At 49.6% G+C, this 24,124-nt stretch overlaps 1 protein-coding gene across 5 annotated transcripts in view; it reads right to left on the reverse strand.

Moving 5' to 3' along the window:
• The window catches only part of RNF220 (ring finger protein 220), a 234,427-nt gene extending 212,337 nt beyond the window's left edge, over positions 1-22,090 (reverse strand). For 2 of the 5 annotated variants that reach the window (XM_076340347.1, XM_076340344.1), the window contains exons 1-2: positions 21,803-22,090; positions 15,567-16,307 (exon numbers count right to left, since the gene is read on the reverse strand). In XM_076340347.1, the coding sequence (XP_076196462.1) occupies positions 15,567-16,191 (625 nt within the window). In that variant the 5' untranslated portion in view covers positions 16,192-16,307; positions 21,803-22,090. Of the gene's footprint in view, positions 1-15,566; positions 16,308-19,266; positions 19,284-21,802 lie in introns of those variants that run through there. The other 3 variants (XM_076340348.1, XM_076340346.1, XM_076340345.1) reach the window with 2 other exon arrangements.
• Between the last annotated feature and the right edge of the window lie 2,034 nt (positions 22,091-24,124).

Genomic DNA, 24,124 nt, shown 5'->3' on the forward strand with positions numbered 1-24,124 from the left:
GCCCCAGATGTGAGCTCCTGCACCCACCGGGAGCAGGACCCACGGGATTTGAAGGACTCACACCAGGTCGGAGCTGGATTTGTCTGTGCGCTGGGGAAGCACCTTTGCATCATCCATCTGTGTCTCCTCCAGCATCACCCAGCTTCCAGCAAAGGAAATAGCAGCTCATCTAACCCCCAAACATCACAGCTCTGTACTCAGGCAGGTGGACTTACTCTGAGGAGGATGAAGGGATATGAAGCCATTTATAAGGAGAGACCCAAAGGGAGGAACTAAGCCACCCCAATCAGCACATAAATATCTCCTTAGTGAATCAGCCTGCTAACAGCACCTTCAGCAGCCAACAAAAGACCTCCTTGGTTACCCACCAAGGAGCCCTTCCTCCCCCCAGCAGAGCAGGGAGTAGGTGCCTGGCACCCCAACAGCCGTGACTCATCCGCGAGGTGTGACAGTGCTACCGGGAGCAGGAAAAATAGAAAAAATGCTACCACCAGAAGAAATCTCCGTCAACTTCCACAAGGAGCAACCTCTGGAAACCGAGCGAGGCTCCTGCTCTGGCCCCTGCGTGGCCGGGACTGCAGAAGTTACCCGCGGGACTTCTCCAACCCTCCGTACATCAGCCCAGGGAAATGCGGTACCCAGAAGCGCAAGCTGAGGATGCAGGAGACAGAAGTTTGCTAAAGATACACGCACTAAAAGCTGCTCAGGCAAGCTGTGCCAATAGTCTCATTCTTCATGTAAGAGAGCTCCCTCTAGGTTAAACACTCGGGTATTTCAGAAGCCATTGCTCATTTTGGAGTCCACGCTCTGCCCTGATGCCTTTATCTCCAGAGAGGTGTCTGTCAGTCGGAAAGCCTGCAAGCACCCCAGAAAAAGCGGGGTTTGCTTTCCGCCCGCAACCCGGCCTTCCTGCTGCAGGCACCGAGCGCCCGCGGCTCTGTGTGTTGTGTGCACACACGTGTGCGATGCACGTGCCCGCGTGTGTTCCATAAATCACAGGTCCTCGGTATTTCACCCATCAGAGCTACTCTGATGTGTTCAGCTGGAGCTACACCAGGGAAGGAGCCGACACGCAATTTCTCCGGCCCCAAACCCAATCTTTACCCTGCTTTGAAACACGTATGAATTATTCCACAAACTGATGAGCAGGGGAGTTCAGCAGAGGCTTTCAAATTCACAGAACTAGAAAAATCAGATGGAAAAGACTTAATGCCGGAAAATGCAGGCCCGTTCCCTGCAGTGGGATCCCAGGAGCTTTGTGCAAACTAGTTTTAAACCCTGAAGTCTTTAATACAACTTCCTCTTTTATTTTTATTTTGCCTAGACTGGTATTTACTAATAAATATGCAGCTCGCTGTGTACAGAACAGCAGGTAGCTCCCATTTACGGCTGTATATAACTGACTGCAGTATTCAACACCCTTACTTCGCTATGCAGTATAATACTCACAATAAAACACATACCGTATTTGCAACTGTGTCCATGCTACTATTGTGGTACGTGACACACATTAAGAAACAAATTCAGAACATAGAAAAGAATTTACCATTTACACAAAAAAAGATGCGTTGGGATTTTCAATAAGTTCTAGCATAATACAGTATCATTTTTATATCTTGTCTGCTCCCTTGGTCTTGCCGATTTAATACGTTTTTTCTCTCTAGAACCATAAACCTATAGGTTGTGTATAGATTTTTTTAAACATAATATACGGTACCAGTGTGTATTTATAAAACTTTACCATAGAAATGTAAGAATTCTCAGAATGACTCAGTCCAAGGACCATCCAGGCCAATATCCTGTCTCCAACAGTTTTTCCCATTAATGTGGATTAGGCAGAAAATACAGTTTACTACAACCTCGTTTTATATCACCACGTTAGTGATAATAATACTGCCTTGTGTGTAAATGCTTAGAGAGCACAGTGGACAGGGAAACAGCATCGTCCTCACAGGGAGGGAAACTGAGGCAGGGGAGATGGAGATTATATATATATATATAAAACTTATTTTTTTTATATATATATAACTTGATGGAGATTATATATAACGAGGAGCCATCAAGAGCCCTGGATAGCACCGCCACCCGCTCTAGCCCTTGCATCCCTCCACGCAGCCCTGCCAGGCACCAAAAGACGGGCCAGAAGCCCGGGGGATGCTGCCCTGGGAAGAGTTAATGGTGGAGGTCTCAAGTCTGAGCGCTGCAGGTGTCTGCTTTTAATTCTTTGCTGCTCTTCTCCCAAACAGCCCAAGGATTTCCACCCTCCCTCCTCCTTTACAAATGAGTGTTTAGCATAAGAAGAGAGGCAAGAGGAGCCAGGGTGGCAGGGAGATCTCCTACAGCCCTTTCTAGGCAACCTGAGCAGGCGGGAAAAGGCAGCTGGCTGGAGCCCAGCGAGAGAGCAGGGACCATGGGACGAGTCTTTTCACATCTGGTTAAGTACTGCTAAACCCTCCGACGAGCTGCCTAATTATTGCAACACTTCTGCCGAAAAATTAACGTGCTTGGCCGGCTGCACTGGGGCAGAAAGGGTAGGAAAGCAGCTGTCAGGATGCAGGCAGCGATGGGAGCACCAAGAAAAGAGGTTTGCAGCACAAGAGCACAAGAGAAAGGCGGGGAAGCTCTGCCCGCAGGGATCCTGTTGAGAAAACAGCCTCCTCCCTGCTTTTTTTGCTGCACAGCCCCCAGGAGAGGACAGTGCCAACAGAGTTGTTACTCTAGCAAGGGCAGCCCTTGCAAAGAGCTCAACAGAGATGCCCTGCCTACCAAAATCAACGGAACGACTTGCCAGCATCCCCAAAACTACATGATTATCCTGAGGCCCCAACAGCAGGGCCAGGAACAGGACCCGGGGCGCTGGGCTCCCCTCTGCCCGGCCTCTGCTCACCTCTCCTTCTTGCTGAGCCCTCATTTCAGTAACTTCCACAAAATCCAAGCATGGCACCTTATTTCTGTAGGTCTCTATAGGTCCTGTAGGTACAGTACCACTGAGGGAATATCATTCATATGCGCATCTCCCTGCAAAACCCACTTAAAAAGGGCTGCAGAAAGGATACCAGTAGCTCACGGGTACTGCTCCCCCAGGACAGCAGTCTCCATGTCGGGTTATCACAAGCGTGCCGGTGGGTAAGCCTCTTTCTGCTACAGCTGCGGTGGGATTAATCTCTCTCCCTAGACAAAAAGGTGGGCTTATTTCCCAAGAGGTGTCCAAGTACACCCAGAGAGCTCAGCAAAAGCAGCAGCCCGCTGGGTGCCTTTTACCCACAGACATTTGATGAAATTAATGACACAAAAGTAAGTATAAAGGCTAAGACAAATAGAACTGGCAACAACTTGAACCTTTGGCCTGTCCTTTGAAAGTCTCTGGCAAGTCTCAAATCTTCTTGATCTGCTCACTAAAGGGATGACTGTCCCACAATTATTTTCCAAGCATTTGTTGGCAAGTTGTAGGAGGAAAAAGGCATTTCACTGAAGCTGTTAGTACAAAAGCTCAGCTCCAGCCAGGGCCCTGGACTCCACTTCAAATTATAATATTTTAAGTACCTGAAAATAAATATTTTGTCAGCTGCTGAGAATTAAGAAGTAGCTTGGACCTTTCAGAGAGGGGAACCCTGCGGAGAGCGGCGAGCCTCAGAGAGTTAGTTGCAAAACAAGCTTTGCCCAAGCCATTCAACCTGTCTAGCACACACACAGACTCCCCTCCCGCGCTCCTGGCTCCTTGCAAGCTGCCCAGAGCCTTCTGGGGCACAACAGGCTCTCATGCACCCAGCAGCTCCTTCCCAGCTGGGAAGCATGCTAACGAAAGGCACTGGAGCAGCACTTCACTATAAACTGGATGCTATGAGTGAAATGAGCATCCCTGAGACAGCAACAGCGGCGTGTCAGCGCTTCCGACTAAGAGCTGCCAGTCCACTCCGGCATTGCTCATTGGTGCTGTTGGTTCACGCCGTACCGTGCACAGTCCAAGGAATTTTATCCACGAGGATTAAAAATACTCACTTTTGTTTTATAACATCTGACTGTGACCAAGCACCTGGATAGATGTACCGGTCACCTCTCAGACCCCTGAGCCACAACGAACACTGTTCATCCTCCAGCAAGGGCGAAAGGAACCCACATAAAGCAGAAGATCTCTGGTCTTCCAGCAGAGCTCAAAGAGTTAAATCCCTCTCCCTTCCCCCCAATCTTTCTGCCTTTGGCCTTTAGATCAGCCCTGGTTGCCAATGAGGACTCATCGAAACACCACGAGGCTGGGCCTGTCAGGAAGGAAACCAGCGCGTCCAGAGTTTTGTTGTTCTAAAGACTTTTTTTTTTTATTTTATTTTACTGCTCAGGAAGGAAGCCAGAGCCTGTGCTTCGACTCCAAGAATGTCGATTACTCATCCTTCCCTGCATTATTTCTTTTATCTCTCACTTTTATCTACCTTACTCCAAATTTTCCCCCCCGGTTCTTTCTCTACCATTCCTAACCACTGTTTTCAGCTGTTCATCCCAGTTTCACAAAAAAAAAAGAATCTGGCAACTGTTTCTTCAGAATAAATCCCAATGATAATGTTTATTAAACAAGCCTCCATCCCTCCCCCCATGCAGCCTTTTCAATCCTGGTGTAACCATCCGGGCACCACGGTTATAACCACTGCTCTAGGGCCGAGCACCTCCGAAACATGAACACAACCACCCTCAGCATACGGCTGTGCTACAAGAATATCGTAACCCCTGCTTTAAAGACGGGCGATGAGAAATGACTCCGCTTGTCCAAGGTCAATAGAGTCCACAGCACAAGCACGACCTACGCTCAGGGCTTTGCCCGGGCAGCCCTTCCCTCTTCCTGCTCTGCGAGGCTGCAAGGAGAAGGCACGCTCAGCTCTGCCGATAAACGTGCCCTTCATCTTCAATACCCCCACGCCAGTCAAGCTAGAAACGTGCAACAAAAGTAAAATAATCGGTATGTGACGAGTTGATGACACATTTCCTTAGCTGCAAGAAACGTGGGTCCTGGATCACCCGAACGTCAGTGAGCCACCTGAGTACATAGCAGAGGGACTGTCGGCAAGTGGTGTCTAACTGCCTTCTCCCAGGGTCTGCAAAATCCATCATACCACCTGGGGATTTCCTTTTCTTCTTTGCCCAGGTGCAGCTAACAACCCAGACACGACTGGCAACATCTGGGAGAACACAGACCCAGATGTTTCTCATTGACATCGTAACCTTCCCCAGCCTTCGCCAGGGCGTGCCCGCTCCCCGGGGTGGGCGCCCGGGTGGGAGATGCACATGCTCGAGGGCAGAGTTGGGTCCTCACAGCGCTCCTGGAGAGAGGACCAAAGGTGAAGCATTTTTTTAGTTTAAGGCCCCTTCTTCCTTGAGACGTGCCGTAAAACCTGAGGCTGATCTGGGGCACACCATGCACAGCTTCCCCAGGCTACAACACCCACAGCATCTGAGTTACGTGCAAGTGAGGCCAATTCAAGTTCTCTCTGCCCAGCTCTGTCTTGCTCTAACACAATCCTCCCCTGTTTCCACAGTTAATGTGTTGTTTTCATTTTAAGAGGGGAAAATAATGAGATGGTGGGAACATTACTTCTGGCTAATGGAGAGAGAGATCTGCAAACTTTCACAGCTTACTTTTTGCAGTATATCCTAGTCCTGATCCAAATATCATCATACTTATTTCAGTCCTGGACCCAACATGGGACAGGACACAACATATTGGCCAAATTAAGACAGAAATAACTTGTAGCACTTTTCTACTTCACACTTACTCAAAGACCTCTTGCTGACATTAAATTTCTGGTCTGCAGACTCCCTGTTTCCCCCATTACTGAATCTCCAGACGCCTTCAACACAGCTTCCCTGAACACGTTAGCCCCAAACCTTGAGCGAAGGCAGGCTGCTGATCACCATGCCTCTTCTGTAACCAGAACAACACTTGGAGAGCAACACTTCTGTGCATTAACCCAAATATACAGAAAGGAGGGAGCAGCACAGATGGTGGCAACCAGCCCCAGGAGCAGATACCACAGGAGCAGCACCAGCAGTCCTGTACAGGGCTGTGCACTGAGCAAAGTGCAAAACCGAGGGTGAAGAAGCAGGGTTATAAGAGTTTAGCTGCTCATTCTCCCCTTCTCCTGTCTAAGGGGCACCTCCTGATGTATGAATCCACTCAGGCTGGCAACTTTTTGATTGTGACCGTTAAGTTTCTCTGCTCGTGCTCGGTGCAGGGTTACCCAGGTCACTGATTGCTCCTTCATCTCCCCAGTAAAAAAAAGGCCAGTAGTCAAACTGCCTCCTTGGGGAGGCTGAAGACAAGAGCTCAGGAGGGAAAAGCTGTCACCCTGGCTAAGGACTTTGCTGGAGGCTCACCTCCAACCTATAGTGCTGGTAATGGGAAGTGAAACTGGTTGGCAAGGAGGAGAATAAAGAAGAGAAGGAAGTGGGCTTCTGCGGCCCCCTCGACGGTGCTGCAGCATTTTGCCTGCATCCCTCTGACCTGCCCTGATACCCGGTACCCAAGATGGCACTTTCCACCCATCCACAGCCATCAGGACCTCGCAGGATCCTCAGCTCTGCAAACAGTGACGAGGAGACAAGGTTCCCTCTAGCCAGCATGGGCCAAAGGTTGGCCTGGGTGTGGGGTGGCTCTGCCATGGCACAGCCAGGCCACCCTGATAAGGCTTTCGCTCACCCAGCCCGAGGTGCAGCACCCAGGATGCCGCTCACCCCCGCGAGCCCTCCTCCCCACTCGCTCACAAACACCCTCGCATCGCCTCCCGCACAGCACAGGGGCTTGGGTGGGGGCCCCGGCAGGGAATTTCGTGGAGTCTCCCCCCAGACAGGGCTGGGACAGGAAACTCCTAAAGAAATCTTCAATATTGGAAGCAAGGTTGGAGCAGAAGGCAGAGCTGTAATCTGGTACCAGGTCTTTTCCCATTCCGGCACAACTGCCAAAGCAGGCTCTCTGCGATGAGGGATTATTATCCTATGCCTCCTTATAGCAAGGGATGTTGCAGGGCACACAATTTCACATACTAAATGGCTTTGCAAGTTGTTTCTTAAAGTGTGGGGAAACAATATCAAAATCAGATTAAAAAGTCGAGTCATTTGTAATTAAAAATATCTTAATTTGAAACAAAGTATCAAAAATCCCAATAGCAAGAAATGGGTCGTCAGGGCAGTCCCCTGAGTTTTACTTTTTGCTCTGTCTACAAAACCTATTGCATTTGGTGAGTCTCTACCCCAGCGGCACGCTGCTCGCCTGCAGACTGATGCCCCGGCGCTTTCTGTTTTAGTCTTCATAGCAGAGCTGCAAAGTGCTCCACCTTCCTTCCAAGGAACGAGCCCGCGCTCGGAAAACCAGCCGTGCCAGCGAGCCCAGCATCTGCAGCTGGACGCGTCCTGCCACCCTCACCCTGCTCTGGGCTGCAGCATGGCAAATTTGCAAAGCACAGGCAAGGCTGCAGGACTGAACCAGCAAAAAGCTCATGCGTAAAAGCTCTTGTGTCTTTCCAAATTAAAAACTTGACGTTGTTACTGTGGTGACAGCCAGTTACTAAGAATCGGTGCTGCTGGGGAAAACAAGGACACAGTTTCCAGCTCTTCCTTTTAGGGGTATCCAGAGACACTTAGTGCCTTCCTTTTCCCACTGCAGGACAGCCAGGTATTCACAAGAAAAAGTACAAAACACATTCTTGCTCTGCAATTTGGTGAGAAAGCAGATCTTGGCCTCAAGCTACCAAAAAAGGAAGGTTTTAAAACAAAACTGATTAGAAACAATATCCCGAGTGAGGAAAAATACTATGGAAATGTCCCACACCTGAACTCAAAGAGCAGTTTCACTGTCACCAGGACTCCCTCCCCATGTTATCTGCATTTAAGTCAATAAATCTCTCTTTGCCCCACTCCTTCCCAACATTGCTTTTCTCCTTCTTCTGTTGCTCTGGGTACTGCTGCAATTCAAGACGCCAGCAAATGGTCGAAGGAGAGAAGAAAGTGATGGCTAAAGAAGAACGCCCGGCTTATCGCAACCACCATCCAGGGTTTAAAAAGACAAGACAAAGAAGAAGAGGACGGGCACAGAGAGTACCACAGTCCACAGTACTTCTCCAGTCAGAGCCTTCATTGACTTGAGGGCTAGGTCCCAGAGAAGGACTGCCAATCTGGCCAATAAATACCCTAGCAGCAACAGGAAAATACTTCAGCGCTAAGATGTAAAGAAAACTGAATTCAGGGTGATGAATTTGCCCCGAATATCTGTAACCTGTGAGCTTGTATACACAGGGATCGCTCAGGTCAGCAGAGCCAAGCAAGCAAACAGCGAGGTTGCATAAAAGGGGAGAAAGACGCGTATACAGATTACATGTGTAGATCTACAAAGAAATACACATCCACTTTTTCAGAGAATGCTGTATAGGAATCCAATCCCACATTAAATTTCCCACATAGAAATCCGTTATTCCCAAAGAATTTCAATTGCTTTGCATAGCTAAAAAATGTCCTCAGAAGTCCCCAAATCTGCTATTCCATCCTGAAGGAGAGAGGTGAAAAATTCATAGGCCATCAAGCAAACTGACATGATCGAAGACCACCAGTGACATGAACCGCAGGATGAAAATTGTCACAATTTGCTTTCAATGGCTGCTTTTCCTGGAATATGGTATTAAAAGAAAACAACTTCGTCCCCACTATGAATTTGCATTAGAAATCCATAATAAAAATAAAGCTTAATATCATACAAATGGGTACAGTTCTCTATAGTGCTCCTGATGCAGATTAAGGCTAGGCAGATTTTAGACGACAGTTATTTACCTCGGTCTAACACCACATATGCACAAATGGAATTTATTTTATAGCTGCAGATATTAGCCAGAAAAGGAGATGAGAGGAAATCTTAGTCTCATGTAAAATATAATTACGTCTGTTTTCTACTCCTTGGAAGGCAAACAAAGAGGGAAAAATGAATCTGCTGCTAGCATTTAATGGGACTTGTCTAAATGATATCAAACAAATAACAACCAGCAACAACTCACAAACACCTTCACTTTTATTTTTTTCCATAGAGGAATTCCAGAAACTAAGACCTCGTTGCCTTGAACACTTTCACTCCTACAGAGCAGGATTAGGCCCATGCCTGAGTATGACTCTTTCCTTCGAGACCTTCAAATCATCAAAGAAAGAGAAAAAAAAAATCATGGAGGCACTAAAGCTTATTCTCTCCTGAAATGTACGCCCATTCCCCCCGACTTCTCCCAGTTCCTTACGCAATCACCGCCGATCAACCAGGAAACTGTTGCTAACTCTTGAATTTTGCAAGTTAGCAAGTAAAATAATAAAACAATGTTTTAACTGTCAGAGATCCTGGCTCGCAAAGTGCACTTTGGTCATTTCCTTTAATAACTGTAGTTTAGCGGTAATGATTTATAATAGTTCATAATATTCTACTAACTGTACTATATTAATAATACTAATACTTTGCCCTTGCCTAGTGTCTTCTGTCAGAAGATATCAAAGCGGCACACGCCGCCGTGAGGGAGGTATCGCTATATCCCTGCTAGGGATCGGGAAACCGCGACTCCGAGCCGTGCCCAAGGTCGGGATTCCTGGTCCCCGACCCAGCACGGCAGCCACCAAGTCTGCCTTCACTTCTCCTGACGTAGTTTTGTGACAGCAGTCGAGCCTGATCGATGGGACTGAAGATTTAATGTGATTAAATCCTTCTCGAAAAGCAGGGTTTGGCCAGTGGTTTGGGGGCCGTGGTTTTGACGGGAAATACCGAGCGAGATGGGGAGTTTGCCCTGCAATTGTACGATAAATACACTCACACCAGCATTCAGACACGTGGGGCAAAAGAGGAGTGATAAATATTTACTGCGCCCCTGCCCATCTCTCCGGCAGGAGATGGATAAATATGACATTTAGGTGTTGCTCGGCGCTCTGAGGACGGCGGTTACGGGCCCTGACACCAACTCCTGGGGAGTCCAAAAAGGAAGAGAAAGGGCACGAGGCATCGCTGGCATGGCTGAGACGACATGAAAGCTGGCCGGATGGCAGCGGCTGCGCGGGGAAACATTTTGGAGGAGAAAACAGCCCCAGCCCTCCCCCTCAAACGATCAATTAAAAGCCATCCTTCTGCCGAGAGCCGGGCGAGAACAGCAAATGAGGGCTGCGAGCAGAACAGCCACCCGGCCGGGCTCTGCATGACAATTGATGGGAAGGGGAGGCCGGAGGGGGCGGCGGGGGAGGCAGCCCCGTCCCTCCTCTCACCATGGTGATTAGGTATTCCGAGTGCGCCAGATAGCCCCAAATAACAGAAAGAGAAATATAAACTGGAGACCGACAGATCCAAGGCAGGCCAGATGGCCCCGCAGCCGGCAGGGGCTGCTCCCATCCAGCCCTTCCCCACTTTAACTGTTCAAACATTTCTTTATCCCGACAAGACAATTAAGCTGAACAGCATGGAAAGGAGTCTCGGCAACAGTTTGCAGAAGGAGCGCGAAGGTTGTTGCCAGAAAAGCAGAAAAAGGAGGCGATTGCTGTATACTCCAAGACCTCCTTCCACGCAGCGCACCTAGCTCCGCGAGGACGCCGTGTTTTCGGTGGTGAGAGAGGGATGGATGCGTGGCCCTCATCTCTGCTACTGCCCATCATCTGCCTGCCCACCCCTTCAGAAAATTCACTGTTGCTCCTTCACTCCTCCTACATCACGCAGGGCACTGCACGATGGAAAGCAAATGTTCCACCTGATTTATTTCATCATTTCATAAGCAATGTTAAGCTTGCAATTTCCCATGGTCACGGCTGATTATTATTAGCAACAAAGCGTCACTTCACGTTAGACCCCAAATTTTACCAGCCTCATAAGTGGTGCATCCCAGCAGGAAGAGTTGTGAGAGTGAGCAATGGATGTGTGCACGTGTGGATGTGTGCACTTGTGTACGTGTGTATTCCCCCGCCAACCCATTGTTCTGCCACAAAATATAAGAAGAAGAACCTTTTTCCCCTCCAGCACATGTACATATGTACACACACACATCTCTACTCTACGTAGGTCCCAGCCCATAAACACAAAGCCCAACACGCACATGTCTGATGGGGTGGGTGACTGTAGAGACAGTCCTCGGTCTGATTTCTGAAGCACTACGTTATTCAGGAACTCAAGCTGTGGTCATCATAGCCCTGATGTTCATCACCTGAAGTGCAATTTACATTTGATCAATAACGAACCAGTTGTTTCAAAAGGAAAACTAACTCCGTGCTAGAGATGGTCTTTAAAACCCTAAAGCGGAACAAAGAGCTCACTAACACGGCGCACAAACTCTCTTGCAGGGGAGAAACTGGTTGCAGGACAAACTGACTGTGCCCAGATAACCAAGGTTAAATATGATCATAAAAAATAATAATCAAAACAATGTTAATAAAACCACCCCCACTTTACCCACCAGTCCCAAGAGACGAGCGAGGATTGCAGCGTGCTCACCAGTTCAACCGCTCGTCCCCAGGGCAGACCAGGAGCTGGGCAAGAGCCACCAGCAGTAGCAGGGGAAACTGAGGCTAGAAGAGCCAGTGGCCAGGATGTAGAAGGTCACCTTGACACATCAGGCTGTGCTCCACAAGAAGTCACAGACAACATAGGATGCAGCAACAGGAAACCATCTTCTGTGGTCCAGGGAGGCTGGGGGCGCGGGCAGCCTCGCGGGGACGGCAGAGGTGTCCACCCTGACAAGGTCCAGCTCTTTGCCAAGAGGTCCCAGCTTCGGCACGGACCTCTGCCCATCACTTTGTGGGAAAGCGATGCCATGGTGACTGGGTACAGAAGGCCACTGGGACAGATTTTATTAGAAGCAAGGAATAAAACCAGGGATCTTTTTTTTTTTTTTTCTCCTGATTTTAAAACAGGGCTATAGATCTCTTTTGCAGAAAGGAACATGCCATTTATTTCCACTCCTTCTAGGAATCTCAACTATTGTATGCTTATTAAAGGAAACCCATAAAATATGTCTCCCAGTGTCTTTAACACATGCTTTAAAAGAAGCCCCTAAACTCTAACAAATGGCATTATTTTTCTCAGTAAGCACCTAAGAGAACGGGCCAATCCAGCACACGTTACATCTGCTTCTCCCTGGAAAGTCTCCGCTTTTCTACGTGCTCCCTGTACACTCCATCGCTCCGGATCTCCTGAGTACCTGCATTTTACAGCAAGAGGCAACTTGGCCAAACACAGACATCACAGACCAATTTGCTGAGTGACAAGGAGCATAAACCCACCCAGATGCACCCCGAAAGAGATGCTGTCCCTTCCCGGGATGCACGGGTACAGGTACCGCTGGCAAGCAACACCCTGCTTTAAAAGTAAGGAAAGGTTTACCCAAAAGGCTGAGCAATCTCTACTGCACAAATACATATCTTACAGGGCCAGGTGCTAATCTGGCTTACACCAGCACATATCCCAAATAATTTTAGTGAATTCTGTGAATTTCCTCCACTGGTGAAAAGAGGATGAGACTTTGCTGCCATGGCGCAGAGGACTAAATAGAGCAACTTCCAAACACTCCTTGAGATGAAAATGCCTGACTTTGGATTCTCATTTTGCTGCAAAGTATCTCAAGCATAAACCTATTTTTCAGGAAGATTAAAACTCAGTGCATTGAATTCCTTTTTTTTTTCCCTAAAAAAAAAAAAAAGCAAGTTTCTTAGAAAATCACCATTTAAGCTATGGGGTAAAATAAACATTTTAATGAGCTATTCAGAAAAGGTGCTTGTGCAGTGGTACAGAAGAATATGCAGTGCAATCACAGTAATTCACCTTCCATGTAACACAAACCCTTTCAGGAATCTGAAAAACACAACTAAAGGATTGAGCTCTGCAAGTCTGAAAAGCACCCGTTAGACACGTAAAGGTGTTGCTGATCTAAGAAAATGTTACAATTTTTGCTCGCTGTTGTCGAAAAGCCGTGTTACATTTTTGCCTAGAATCTGCAGCCACCTACCTGCAACAGATTCTCCATCAGGAGCACAAGTAGGCAGCTTTTACAAAGGGTTGTACATAACAATTACACAAGCAATCCACAAAACTTCTCAGAGACAACCACCCCCCCAAAGGATGCATTTATATAGAAACTCCAAAAATACATATGCAAATGTCAATGCAAAACAGGATCACGATTACATCTGCAAACTGTGATCTCTCGGATTCCTCATTGCGGAAGTTTTTCTTTTCCGATGGTCAACATCAAAGATCATTAGGATCCTCTAAAAAGCTCCGCCGCTCGCTCTCTCGGCCTCCAGCAAACACACCCATACATGTGTACGCACACACCAAATAAACTCGCTCTGTTAATGGAGCGAAGTTTCCATGGTGCAGTATCTATATGTGATGGGAATACGATACAGAGCCAACAGACATATTTAGTGTACACTGTCCTGGTAGTTACGGAAGAATTTTAATGTCGGTGAAATATCAGGGAAGTTGCATTTGCTCAGCTCTACCGTGCAGCAAAGCGTCTTAAAGAAATTTAACAATATGGGTAAGAAAAACAACAAAACAAAACACCTTCCACTTCTGCCCAAGTTTTCAAAGCCGCCTGCAAAGTTTTTATTCCGCTTCCTTTCCCCGGCAAGTCCCTTGCCACAGCGCTGGTGGTGGGGGAGCCGGGTGTCACCGTGCCTGCCTCTCGCACACGCCTGTGCAAAGCCCCGACTGCTCCCAGGAAGGAGAGGACCCACGTTGGGCACGCGCTGTTGGCAAAGGCAAGGCACGGCGGTGGATGTGGATGCGTCTGTCTGTCCGCAGCTGCGCTCCATGTGGTCTAATTCATTTAACAGATTTACTTCTTTAAATGGGGTATCTGACAGGATTTTGCTAGCAAGATCCATAGCAGCTGATGCGCTCTAAATTCATTTAGCTAGCGGACCCGTTCCTCCGCCGCTATCTCCCGGAGAATTCTTTCGAGCAAGCTTCATTTCCACAGCCAGGTTATATCGATAAGGGAAAGAGCATCGACAAAGATGTCTCTAAGCCTTGCCATCTCACCTGCCCCCCCCCCAGGATAATTATATTACCAGCTTATACACATACACGCTCCCACCTACAGCCGCTTCCCTCACGGACCCGAAAGAAGGGAGAGGAGATGCTGAACAATGAAAGGAGCTTACGGCACAAAAAGTAGCACCGTCGGGGGTGGATCAGAAGGAGAGGGGGGAGACAGATAAGAGATCGCATTCGTAGTGCAAGGAATACACGGCTTCTGCCTTCGTTGGGAATCGTCCCGCCCTCGCAAACACCGACATAAAAGACACGCAGCATATTTCAAAACCAAAGAGAGATGGATTTACAAGGCAGGTTGATTTTATGATGACTTTTATTGAAAAGGTACGCTGGGTTTAGGCAGATGCCTTTTAGCGCCGGTAAGTTAGCACAGTGCCTAATTCAAGGAGACAGCCTGAGGAAGCAGCGCCGACAGGGGAGAGCGAGCCACAATGTCTCTATTACTCTCCTCGGCATCATAAAGGGGAGAAGAAAAATCGCGTCTGAAAGGGAGAGGAAGGAACGGTGCAGCAGTTTTTTTTTTTTTTAAAAATACAATAATAAGAACAACAACAACAACACAATTGTTTTCTAGGAAGAAAATTCAACAGAACAAAGGAGCCCACATGAAAAGCAAACCACTCGCTCCTTGGTCTACACATCTGGGTTTACAGGAAACTCTAATCTTAAGTTAGCGCTCTTCTTCGGGGTACCACACTGCTGCCCGCAGACCACTCCCCATCGTGGGTCACCTCCCAGCTCAGCAAACCTGGAAGCCTGCCCTTCCCGGAGGACAGCTCTGCCCCTCTGTGTTAGGCAACACCGCAAGGGACAAGGTGACGGGGGAGCAGGCAGTTACAGTCATGAGCACGTGGACTGGTTTCCTTCAGTCCTACCACTGATCTGGGAAAGGGCACATCACCTTTCAACAGGCACCGAAGGGGGGAAACACTCAGAGAAAGCACACGGCGTATGTCGGGAAACAGCTTATTGAATTGTAAGAACGGATTCGGGTTTATGTCTCGAGGAGGGAGCTCAATGGCCAGAAATATTCTTACGTTAACCAGAGGAAAAGGTACTTTTGTCCTAACCTGAGGCACGGATCCTGAAGGTGATGCATTTGCTGTAACAACCGTGTGCATGAAGAAAAGGTCAGAAAAAAACACCTGAAGAAGCAGGGTGTACATGTTTGCTGCAAGCTCTGGGAAAGTTTCTGGCTACACACTCCAGCTGAATCCCTGTTTACACACGTATGTGTACCAGCACCTATAGCCTCCCACTGGGGCACAGACAGCTTTCTGCATGGTCAACATTGTCTCTCCAGCTGTGTGCTGGAAGACACGTTTCCTTCAAGAGCACCTCACCTTAAAATCTGTCAATGTCCATTTAGAAGAGATAAGGCAATACTGCATGGTTGAGCTTGGCAGGCAGGAAAGGCTGGTTTTCCTCTGCCGTCAGCAAGAACCACAGCACTGCGGGATAATCACCTGTTGAGTATCTCAACGAGGCGCAACTAAAGAAGAACCAACAAGTCAACGGAGGTACTTACATCTGTCACTTCGGTCTTCTGGACTGGATGAGGTCTCCCGGTCAGAAATGAGGCCAGAAACGGCAAAGATCTTCTTCCCCGTATCATCAACTTTGAGGGAGCCGGGGGAGCTGGAGGGGAGCTGCGTGCCAAACTCGTACTCCTTCCCATCAGCGTCCGAGAAGCGTAGATGGGGTGAGTCAGTGTCATGGCAGTTTTTCAGTCGCTTGGCCGGCGTAAAGGCTGACTGGTAGCTCTCCCGGTCTTCAGTAGATGCAAAGGGGCGGAAAGCCCCAACGCCGCTGTGGTTCAACATACTGATTGGGGTGCAGTCCAGGTTGGGGGGTGCAAACTGGGGGTGGAGGTGAAGCAAGGACGGAGGAAAGTCACGGTTTGCAAACGCTCCGGGCACCCCACCTTGCCGGTGATACATGGAGGCAAAAGTATATGAGCCATTGGTAAAGGGAATATGCACGTCCTTATCTGCTGACACGGGGACCCCAAAAGGCCTTGGCTGCTGGCAGGGAATGGAAGCATCACGGCTGGCTTCGGCGGTGGAGGCGAGAACCATCAGTGCTGGGGAGGCCAGCGGGTTGGGGAGGTAGGGTGAGTTCTCCATCTTGAACGCTGCCCGGTGTAAGTCCATCGGAGTCTCTTTCCTCAGCAGGATCACAAGCGGAACAATCTTCCCTGGAAGGAAAGTACAGCGATGCCTGGGAATGGAGCGGGGAAAATTACTGGAGCATCATCACCCTCCGAACGCTGCAAGGAAACAAAAAAGAGAAGAAAACACAGCCGGTTAGGTTTCTGTGTTCATCTCCCTGGGTCGCTCCAGCAGCAGGGTGGCCACATGTGTTACAACCCACCGGCCAGCGACGTGCCACTGTTCTCATTCAAGAAAATCAATAGACAACTTCACACACTAGTGGAATCGGCTCTGGCCCTCCAGGTTAAAGGGTATCATACAGTGCAGATGAATGAAAGGCAAAGCAAACGTAATAACACGCAGATTTAATAACCCACTAATAAACAAGGTTCGGTCTAAAATTAAGATAGTAACTCCAAATTATAATTGGAATTTTATATGGCCAAAGAGGCATGTACATATAATTGCAATAAACTTGAGAATGCCCACACATACACACACCACTAATTTGCCTGGGGGGGTGGTGGTGTGTGGAACCGACATAAAAATATTTATTGCACATAGCTACCCAAATAACACAGCATACACGGTTATACTGTACACGACGCCTAAGACATACATAACAGACGTATTTTCCCTCACTCTCACAGTATATATGTGTAGGTAAGCACTTGCACACACAGTACTTGATACCATCATATATATATATGTACACACCACTGGAATGTAGTAATGTGACTGCGTATGGGTGCGTGTGTGTAATACACAAACACCCAGCCGCGCGCGCGCACTCCCTGTTAGCCAAGGGAGAAGAGACTTCCCCAGTAAAATGCCTGGCGTCTCTGACAATATTTAAAATCATAATGGGTGCTTCTGCCATCTGATCTCTGCAAGCGTCTGCCTTTCGGGTCGGGGACAAGAGAGAATGGATCAGTAATTTTAGTTCCTAATGCACTCACTCTTAAGTAGATTTGTAAACTGCCCTGGATGTGCCATTAACATTTAGAGGAAAATGTTAACAAAATTTCTGCCTCGCATCTTGCTGAGCCTCCTAGGTTGGCTGCAGCCACCCAGCCAGCCACAACCCCTCCCAGGGTGAAAGAAGGGAAAATGCTCCTTTCTGTATCTCCCCCAGTTCACTCCGGCTTTTTGTGTCCTTATTTTCTCCCCCAATCAATCTCGTGTCTTTTCTTTTAAGCTTCCGCTGCCTGCCATTCAGGCCCCACAACCCAGCTTAAAATACAAGGACTATAACTTTGAAACAATATACCAGCCGCTGGAGCTCAAAGGGCCAGAAAAATCATATAATAATAAAAAGCTGTTACAAATTGTGCCTCTTAAATCCAGAGGGTCAAACATCTCAAATAAAACTTAGTGAAAGAGTGTCTCCCTAATGGAGTGCCTTTTGTACTCCATGAATGAGGGAGCCTAGGTTAACAAAGTGTATGAAATCCAGTCTGTGGCTTTAATGTAGTTCAGTGATAACATTTCCTCTCTCCCATCCTGTACCCAGACGCTCCACTGACTGTTATTAATTGTGAAGACGAGTGGACATCATCTCTCCGCTTCCTCATCTGGCACCCATCCTTACAGACATCATTGCTAAATTACCAGATTATGTATCTCGCATTAACGGATTTGCTCTCTTCCAAATTTTAAATAACTTTCCCGTCGAGTTCTCGCCGCGGAGAGCGAGGGGGATAGGGAGAGCGAGGGATGCCAAGGGCATCCTGGTCAGCGCCGCAGTCCTGGGTACACTCGCTCCACTGCTTCACACGAGGCTGATCAAAAACTGAAGGTCAGGAAGCCGCGGCCACTGGCAAATTTGGAGTTGCCGGGGGCTTACGCAACCGTGTAAATATAGATATACACACACATGATTATACATCTAAAGAGATGCATGCAAATAAGCCACCGTTCTCAGAAATAAACAGTCATTAACATGGAAGTGAAACCGAGCAATCACGGGAAAACATGGATTTCCAGGGGAAAAAAAAGCAACCGCCTCTGCCTCCTTTTCTATTTTTACTTGTGCTATCACCCCATTACGTTAAATGTATTTCATAAATTAGTAACCTGGCCGCAACACTTGACACTCCTGTAGGATACTGTGAATCACTACGGCCGTTTATTCGTTTGCAAACTTCATTACACTGGGAATAAATCAACACATTACAATATCTCAGCCAGCCAAATTTAATTTTTTTTCATCTCCCACTTCCTTTTTCGTTCTCTCTTGTTCCCTTCTTGCCCAGCACCTCCCCACCCCCAGCAACGCGGACAGATTAGACTGCGGCGGACCAGTCATTATGAAAATCTATCGTTAATACACTCCCAATGTCAAAATGTCATAGGTTTAAATACAGAACCCAAAAATAAGAAAACTAACCGACCTTCTTAATTAAAAAAATATGGATTGCAGGGTAATCAGCTGGAGGGAACATTTGGGTGCCGGGAAGGCAGTGGGCACAGGCGGAGTGAGGAACTGCTACTTTTCTGCCTCTATGCTGATTTTTTTTAATTTAGCACCTCGCGCAAATCCAGATTAAAATAACTCCAGCTATTGATCCGAGCAGTGGAATTGACATTAATTTTAGTTCACTTCTCACTTTGCAAAGGGATCAATAGGAAGTAATAACAGCTGACATCCCCGCTGAAAGGAGGAGAAAAGACGGGCTAGAGACAGAAATCGAAAAGCAACCAAATAAATCAGCAGCTACTTTTCCACGGCATCAGACAAACTCCAAACAGATTGCAAAAAGTCTTTGTTGAATTAACTAAACAAGGAGTAGAGGGAGGGGGGGTGGAGATCAATCTATGAAGCTACATAAACTGTCTACCAAGTATGAAGGTTAGACGGACAGACTGAAAACAAAGTCTATTTTTTTTTACTATTTTTTTTTCATGGCTACCTATATGCATAGTTACCGGGTTTTAGAGCTACCCTGTTTAAGGTGTATACAAATTACCTGTGTAATCGTGTCTGTTACTAATAACAAGGCTAAACGCGCCACAACCAAGACAAATTGAATCAACAGCCTTTAGCTCTGAACCATAAAAAAAAAAATCTCTCACCAAGGAGCAAGTTGTAATCAGTTATCTCTGGCTCAGTTTTGGTTCCTCTGCTTACGAAGGTTGTAGCACTGTGCTGAATTAGTTAAGAGGAAAGTCTGATAAAAGTAGGAGAAGCCATGACAGAGCTGGATTTAGCAGGCATCACAAGCACCCAGCAAGTGGAGAAAACAGCAGTGACCACCGGTTATAAGCATAAAACCCACTTGCTAATCAGCCTGCAAAGAAACACACACATATGCAAGCACATGCACACACCATACGCAGCCACCAGATCTGCAAATCTTTTACTAAAATGCTGCTCAGAGTTCCTATTACTAAATCACCTCTCTGCTATCGATTAAAATAAATAAAACACACCACTCTGGTTTCTACAACAGGTTGCATTTTTGTGGTCTCTCAACCATTTCCAAATGCCAGAGATTAAAATAATGGGGCAAATTAACATTTTTCTCCCTCCAGAAACAAAGTTTTCTGGGGGAAAAAAAATTAATTAACAAGCTATGGGGGGAAAAAAAGATTAAAACAATAGGAAACCCAGGAAAATTGATGATGCATGTAAATTAGGAAAGACCCAGAAAAAAATCACAATATCCATTTACATTAAAAAGTTTTTTCCCCATAAATGTCAAGTAGGAATTTAGAAATATGCTCTGCGCAGAAAAGCCAAAGATTATAAAACAAAATAATGCCAGCTGTTTGGGGATTTAAGTGCTCAAATGGATTATATATTTGAACCAAACTGGATTTCCTTATAATAAATAAAACAAATGCAAGCTCGAAAGCCAACAAAGGAGAGCTCTCATCACTGGATTAAGATACAAAGGAAAAACAGTTAATTTTTTTCCAACGCGTGAAATATGCCAACTGCAGCCGCACACCCGGGCAGCTGCTGTGAGAACCGGTTTAGGGGGAAAAGAGAAACAAAACAGGAGAGCGGGGAGCGGAGGAACCGGCGGCGGGGACGGCCGGAGCGCCCGGCCCCGGCCCCGGCCCCGGCCCCGGCCCCGGCCCCGGCCCCGGCCCCGGCCCCGGGCGGCTCCGCCGGGCAGGGCAGCCCGGCCTCTGCCCCCTCGCCCCGCACCCCGCGCCCGCTTTTGTTTTGCTGCGAACTTCTTCCTCCTCCTCCCCCCCCCAAAAAAAAAAAAAAAATTTTTTTTAAGAAGAAAAGGGGAAAAAAAAGCCCCCGGGCGGAGAGGGTGCTCCCCGCGGCGGCGGGCTGCGGGGAGGGAAGAAGCGCCGGGGGTTTTGCGAGAGAAAAAAAATAGGGAAAGAAGGGAAAAAAAAAAAACCAAAAACCCCACAACCTACCGAGGGGTTCGCCGGCCGCTTCGCCCCCGGCCCGCGCCCCCCGGCCCCGCTCCCAACTTGGCGAAATCCGAGCGAAAATCGCGGGCGGCGTCGCCCGGGGGGAAGCCCCGCTCCGCCGGGCAGCGCGGGCGGCGGGCGCGCCCGGGCCCCGGCCCCGGGTCCCGGCCCCCGGCCCCGGCCCCGGCCCCGGCCCCGGCCCCGGCCCCGGCCCCGGCCCCCTCCGGCAGCGCCCGCCTCGGCGCGGGAAGCCAAGCGGGCTGGCAGCCGCCGGCCGCCCCCTTTACCTCCCGCTCCCCATTTTCCTCCCCCGCCCGGGGGGAAGGCGTTAAATAAACCCAAATAAAATAAAATAAGAAGGGGGCGAGCCCCGGGCTGGAGCCTACCGACGCCGCCGAGCCCCGCCGCTCCGCTCTCCCCGCCGGCAAATTAAACAGGTGTTTGGCGGCCCGGCGGGGCCGGGCTGCGGGCACGGCTCGGTACGGCCCGGCACGGCTCGGTACGGCCCGGCACGGCGCGGCAGGGCTCGGCACGGCCCCGCGGTCCCGCCCGGTCCCGCACGCCCCGCCGGGAAGCGGCGACCGGAGCGCAGCCGGGGCTGCTCCTGCCTCCTCGGGAATTACTTACTCCCGGGGAGGGCGGCGGGAGGGGGCTCCGCCAGTCCGGTCCGTACAGCCCGTTAAGTGCGGCTTTTCCCCCCGCTTTTTCCTCCTCCTTAAACCCCAAGTCACAAAGATCATCAAACGCGAAGATGACCAGAGTTGTTTGGATTTATTGCAACAATCACTTACCATACACATTTCCTGTGTGGAAGGATAAGCATTCAATACAACTCTTTAAGTAGACAGTTCCTAATGATTTCATTGTGGTCAACCAGATGGTTTTTATGTATTTAGATCTGAAGGTGAAGAATTATTTTCCATGCTTCCAACCTATTTACAGACTTCCCCGGTCTAGAGCTGGGGTTGTTGGTTAAAAGAAAGAAAATCCTGCGATTTCTCGATCGCATCGCTGGATGATCCAGAAAGTTTTCTAAAGGACCTAAAGCGAAAACACGGATAATTCCTTTCACCTCTTCTGGCTTTCCAAGCTACGCGATTCACATGTGGAGTAATTTTAGCTCATTCGTTGAATAACGCTGACAATTTAAACCGCCCCTCTACCTTTGTTTTATCTGCAATAATAAAACCAGAACGACACCGCATGTGAGATCCAGGCGTTTGGTTCCTACCTGAAAGCAGTCGGGGGGCAAGGGCGGCAATCTTTTAGGGATGAAGGACCCGAGGAGGGGCGAGGATGTTGGACAAACTTCAGCCTCGTCCAAAATTAAGCTAAGTGGCGACTTAACAACGTGCGTTTAGAAAAAATAATTCGGTCTTCGAGCGGGGATCGCGCATTTTTGGTACGGCTTAAAACTAAAGTTCACACGGGGACTGCACGACTGCAAAAATGAAAGCTTCGGAGTAAATAAAATTACTGGCTGTTCAGTGTTTCTTGAGCGCACAGAAACCCAGGCGGGTTTGGTTGTTTTTTTTTTGCAGATACTTTTATTGCAAAATAAAAGCCTTAGTTTGTGTATTTGGAGAAAAAAAAAAAACAAAAAACACCAAACCAAAACCCTGGGTGGGTGGGTGCGTGGATCTGCTTATTTCCTTTGAAAAAAGTTTTTGTTTCGCAGCCGCTGGGAAATGAAATTGTCGCTGCCCGGAGCGACCGCGGAGAGAGCGAGGTCCTGGGCGCAGCGCAGGGAAGCGAGGAAATTACTCCCCGGGCTGCCCCACCAAAAAAATAAGGGGGGGGGGGGGGGGGGAGAGTTAAAAAAATAATATATATTTCGGAGCGAGGGATCTCTGCCGGTCTCTGGGTCCGGCCGGGTCGCCCCCGCCGTGCGCCGTCCCCAGCCGGGCTGCCGCGGCGGTCCCCGGCACCTGATCCCCCTGGTGGCTACCGGTCCCCCCCGGAAAGCCACCGGGGGGGAGGATCCGGGCAGCTCGGGGCTCGCCGAGGGTGCGGGGGGGGGGGCCCTTTTATCTGCCTTTCCCCTCGGCATTACCATGCCCATCCCCACCCACCCGGCCCTCCCCGCGGCCGGCGCGGCTCCCCGCCGCCGCCGAGCCGCCCGGCTTCCCCGGAGCTGGGGAGGGAGAAGGGGGAAGGGGGAAAGGGCGCGGGGGGTAGGGGTGGAGGGGTGGGGGTGGGGGGGGTGGGGGGGAGAAACTTGCCCTGCAAAGTTTGCGTGTGGCCGGGCGGCCCCGGTGGCCGGTACTCACGGTGCGGCTGCCGGCGGGGGCTGCGCGGAGCTGGCGGCGTGCGGGGAGCAGGGGAGTCCCGGGCGTGCTGGCCCCGCTGCGCGCCCGCGGCTCGCATGTAGCAGAGCGGGAGGCGCCGGGGGTGCGAGGGAAGGAGCAGTGCTGCCTCTCAGTGCCGGCTCTCATCAGTGAATGAGCCTCCACTCTCCGAGGGACTCCCGGCTGCACACACACACGCACACACACACACACACACGCGCGCGCACACACACACACACGCGCGCACACACACACACACTCTCGCACACGGAGCCAGGCTGAGCACTGCATACATTAGGGCACTCGGGCAGTATGGGAAATGCAGTCCAGGACCGGGCGCCCACCCGCCGGCCGGCCGCCAGGCACAGCCCCCGGAGTTGCCCAAATGGGGCGTCGGGGGGCTGCTCCCCTCCCAGGGGCGCCGCTCCCCCCCCCCAGCCCCTCCGCACCCGCATCGCCCACCCGCCGTTAGTTCCTGGCACCGGTCATATTTTCCACCGTGCAGCTCCCTCCCAAATTGCAGCGGGACGCGGCAGGGTCCCCCGGGGCGGCAGCATCCCCCCCGGGGCAGCCCCGTACCCCTCCCAGCCCTGGGGCAGCCGGCACCCCTCGGGATGCTCACGGGCACGCAGCCTTCCCCCACGCACCCTGCTGCGCCTCCTGGCACTCAGGGGTGCCCAGGGATGGGCAGATCTAACAACATCCCCAAATTCGCCTTGGACAGCCGCAGCAGAGCCAGAAAGCAAATTAGAGACTTCACACTCTCAGTGTTTCTCCAACTGCAGCACGCACGCACGGCAGGCACATTGCTATTTTAATGTTTCCTGGATGCACGTCGCAGCTCTGCACGAACCCTCCCCGCACACGCGCTCCGCCTCGGCCGCAGGCGACTCCCCTGCCAGCCCTAGGATTGTCCCAAGCGAAAACCGCCGGCCGTAGGAAATGGAAGAGCCAGTTTTAGATGGGGGCTCGGATGGAATACTTGTCTCATTGTTTCTTGTGAAGTACACCAGGGATTGATCCGAGAGACTTATTTATTCCACCCGGGAGGGAACTGTTTTGTTTTTTTCTTCAACTGCTAAATAATTTCAGGTTGTTCTTAAAAATAGAGCATGGGCAGCATTTTTTGGCTCTTACCTAACTCTGCAGTGGCATTCTCAAAATATGACCGTGCTACACGACGTACACTGAAAAAAGAACTCCTCTCCACCAGCATCATCAAACACTTGGACTACATCCTCTGTGTGTGTGTGAGAGTAAGAGGG

Source organism: Aptenodytes patagonicus, chromosome 5, assembly GCF_965638725.1.
Source record: "Aptenodytes patagonicus chromosome 5, bAptPat1.pri.cur, whole genome shotgun sequence".
NCBI lineage: Eukaryota > Metazoa > Chordata > Aves > Sphenisciformes > Spheniscidae > Aptenodytes > Aptenodytes patagonicus.